The sequence below is a fragment of the Penaeus monodon genome, chromosome 36, assembly GCF_015228065.2.
Source record: "Penaeus monodon isolate SGIC_2016 chromosome 36, NSTDA_Pmon_1, whole genome shotgun sequence".
Lineage (NCBI taxonomy): Eukaryota > Metazoa > Arthropoda > Malacostraca > Decapoda > Penaeidae > Penaeus > Penaeus monodon.
In genome coordinates, this window is record NC_051421.1 from 31,298,241 (window position 1) to 31,300,552 (window position 2,312).

The 2,312-nt window shown below is 36.3% G+C and overlaps 1 protein-coding gene across 1 annotated transcript in view; it reads left to right on the forward strand.

Moving 5' to 3' along the window:
- The first annotated feature begins 316 nt into the window (after window positions 1-316).
- LOC119595457 (protein RRP5 homolog) overlaps window positions 317-2,312 on the forward strand; it is an 11,157-nt gene continuing 9,161 nt past the window's right edge. Inside the window, 4 exon segments of the mRNA XM_037944579.1 lie at window positions 317-384; window positions 638-772; window positions 961-1,101; window positions 1,517-1,637. Coding sequence (XP_037800507.1) covers window positions 349-384; window positions 638-772; window positions 961-1,101; window positions 1,517-1,637 — 433 coding nt within the window. The 5' untranslated portion in view covers window positions 317-348.

The following is a 2,312-nucleotide window of genomic DNA, read 5'->3' on the forward strand; positions in this document are numbered from 1 at the left end:
TCAAAGTGTCTTGTACTTAAACAGTACTGTGAGTTTCTTTGCAAGACCACAGATAGTTGTGTATATTCCCGTAAATTAGGGACAAAGAGTTTTGATATTAATGATTATGGTGTATATGAATGTTTAAACAAATGCAAAATTTGATAAAAACATGTTTGGTCACTTGTTCCAAAAAATATTTTTATTTGTACATAACTTCCTTTATTTACAGTAACTTCTTATTTTTTTTCCCCCTTTTACTTAGGCATTCATATTTTTAGGTGCAACTCAAAAAGACTTTAAAGAAAAAGAGATTAATAAAGGATGATGTTTTTATTTCTACTCCACAGATTCGTAGATTAGCACAAGATGGTGATCCCGGGGAAAGAGCGAGATTTGTTCTCGGTAAGTTGATTATATTCCTCTTGCTGAAGTATTTTAGTCGACACATGATATATTTGGTATAAATTATAAGTAAAATGATATAACAAATAAGTGAATTATTCATGTTACTACTTTTGCATTTTCATTTGCCTATTGTTATGTAGATTACTTTTCGAAGAGGAAAGGCCATACAAAAGTCACACAATTCCTAGTCTAGAATTACGAGAAAAAAAGATGTCTTGAGGTTTCTGATCTTGTATATTTTTTATTACAGGTAAAACCATTTGTTGAGAAAAGCAAAGTCAAGAAGAAAAAGGCCAAGGGTAATAAGGGGGAACTTGGCTTCAAGAAACTTAAAGCAGAGCACAAAAAATTAACAGATGTACAACACACACCGTTACTCTATGATGTAAGGCAGTTCGTTTTTTTTTTAGTGTATGATTACTTAATATATTTGAGTATTGTTCCATGTGCAAGAAGAAGAAGAGATTGTAAGATTCTATGGAAGGAAGATATATAGATATATAGCTATGTATATATATATTTTTTTATGTAATGTTGTTTATTTATCCTAAAAAATCTGAAATATTTACACAGAACATCGTAGAAGGTCAGGTAATCTTGGGATGTATACAAGAAGTGCACGATTATGAGCTGAAGGTCAGCCTCCCCCACCGTTTGTCCGGCACTGTGCCCATCACGAAGATCAGCAAAGCATACACAGAGCTTGTGAAGAAGGTTGGTATTTGGATTAGAATGTTTGAATATTGTGTTAGTAGAGTGACTTGAGAGTATGGGAATGAGTGATATAAATTGCTAATGTATGACTGGAATTTTGAAGGATTGTTTTTTTCAGTAAGTATGTAATATGTGAAAGCTCTACAAATATTTAGTATTGCCAGTATGTCAGTCATCTATTATTAATAGTACTATTACTATCAAAGCCAATTGGATATCTAACCCATTGCATACTCTAGGATGCAATGGCATTACAAGACTCAATTCTGGCTGGCATGGAGCTTCATGCTACATGGGGGCAAGGCTTTGTGTGCTAAACAGTAGGCTTAAATTGACTTAATAGCCAGAGTTCAGTTCAAATGTGACAATACAAACTCTTCATGAGTTGCCAATCCATCCTTGACTCCACCTGCAGATGGCAGAGGGAGAGAGCCAAGAGGATGAAGAAGTAAGCGCGTTGCAAGACTTATACCGACCTGGGCAGTTTGTGGTAACCTCTGTGGCCAGTATTGAGGACATGGGCAGTTGGAAGAAAGGTAAGTGATCTGTTTTGCAGAAGGAAAATAAAAATAGGAAGGGCTTGGAATTTCTCCAAGGAGGGCTGGTGTGAAGAATATTATGGGAAAGGTAATTAAGGGGTATTTCTCTGTAAGTTATGTAGTTTGCAAAAGAGGATTATGAATGAAAAATAAAGATAAATGAAAAGACTAAAGAGAGAAATATCTGTTTTATGGTATTAAGCAGTAAATGGAATCTTTTGGTAGAATAATGAAGGTCTGTATAGTGTAGTGTAGTACTCCTCATATGAACTCGGTCGACAAGTATTTAGTGATGCTGGTACCTGTGCAGAAGGATCAAGCTACACGACTTCTGGGCCCTGATACTGCTGGTCTTACTTTATGGAAGTGAAACCTCTATGCCATCCTGTGCCTTGTAGTCTGGTCTTGAAACCTTTAACACAAAACAGTTCCTTGTGCTGAATCATCTGGTACAGGTGGCAGAACCATATGTCCAACCACTGGTCAGACTGTGAGAGTGGCATAAGGCCTTTTACATGCACAGTTTAGGACAGCCATATATGAGGATCTGCCCACCAGGTTATCTCCTCTATAGTCAACCCTGGGTGCAAGAGGTGTGTGGGATGACCTAGGAAGTTGTTTAAATAATTAAATATGAAAATGGAGGTTAGAGGTGAAATCAGTGTAGGCCTA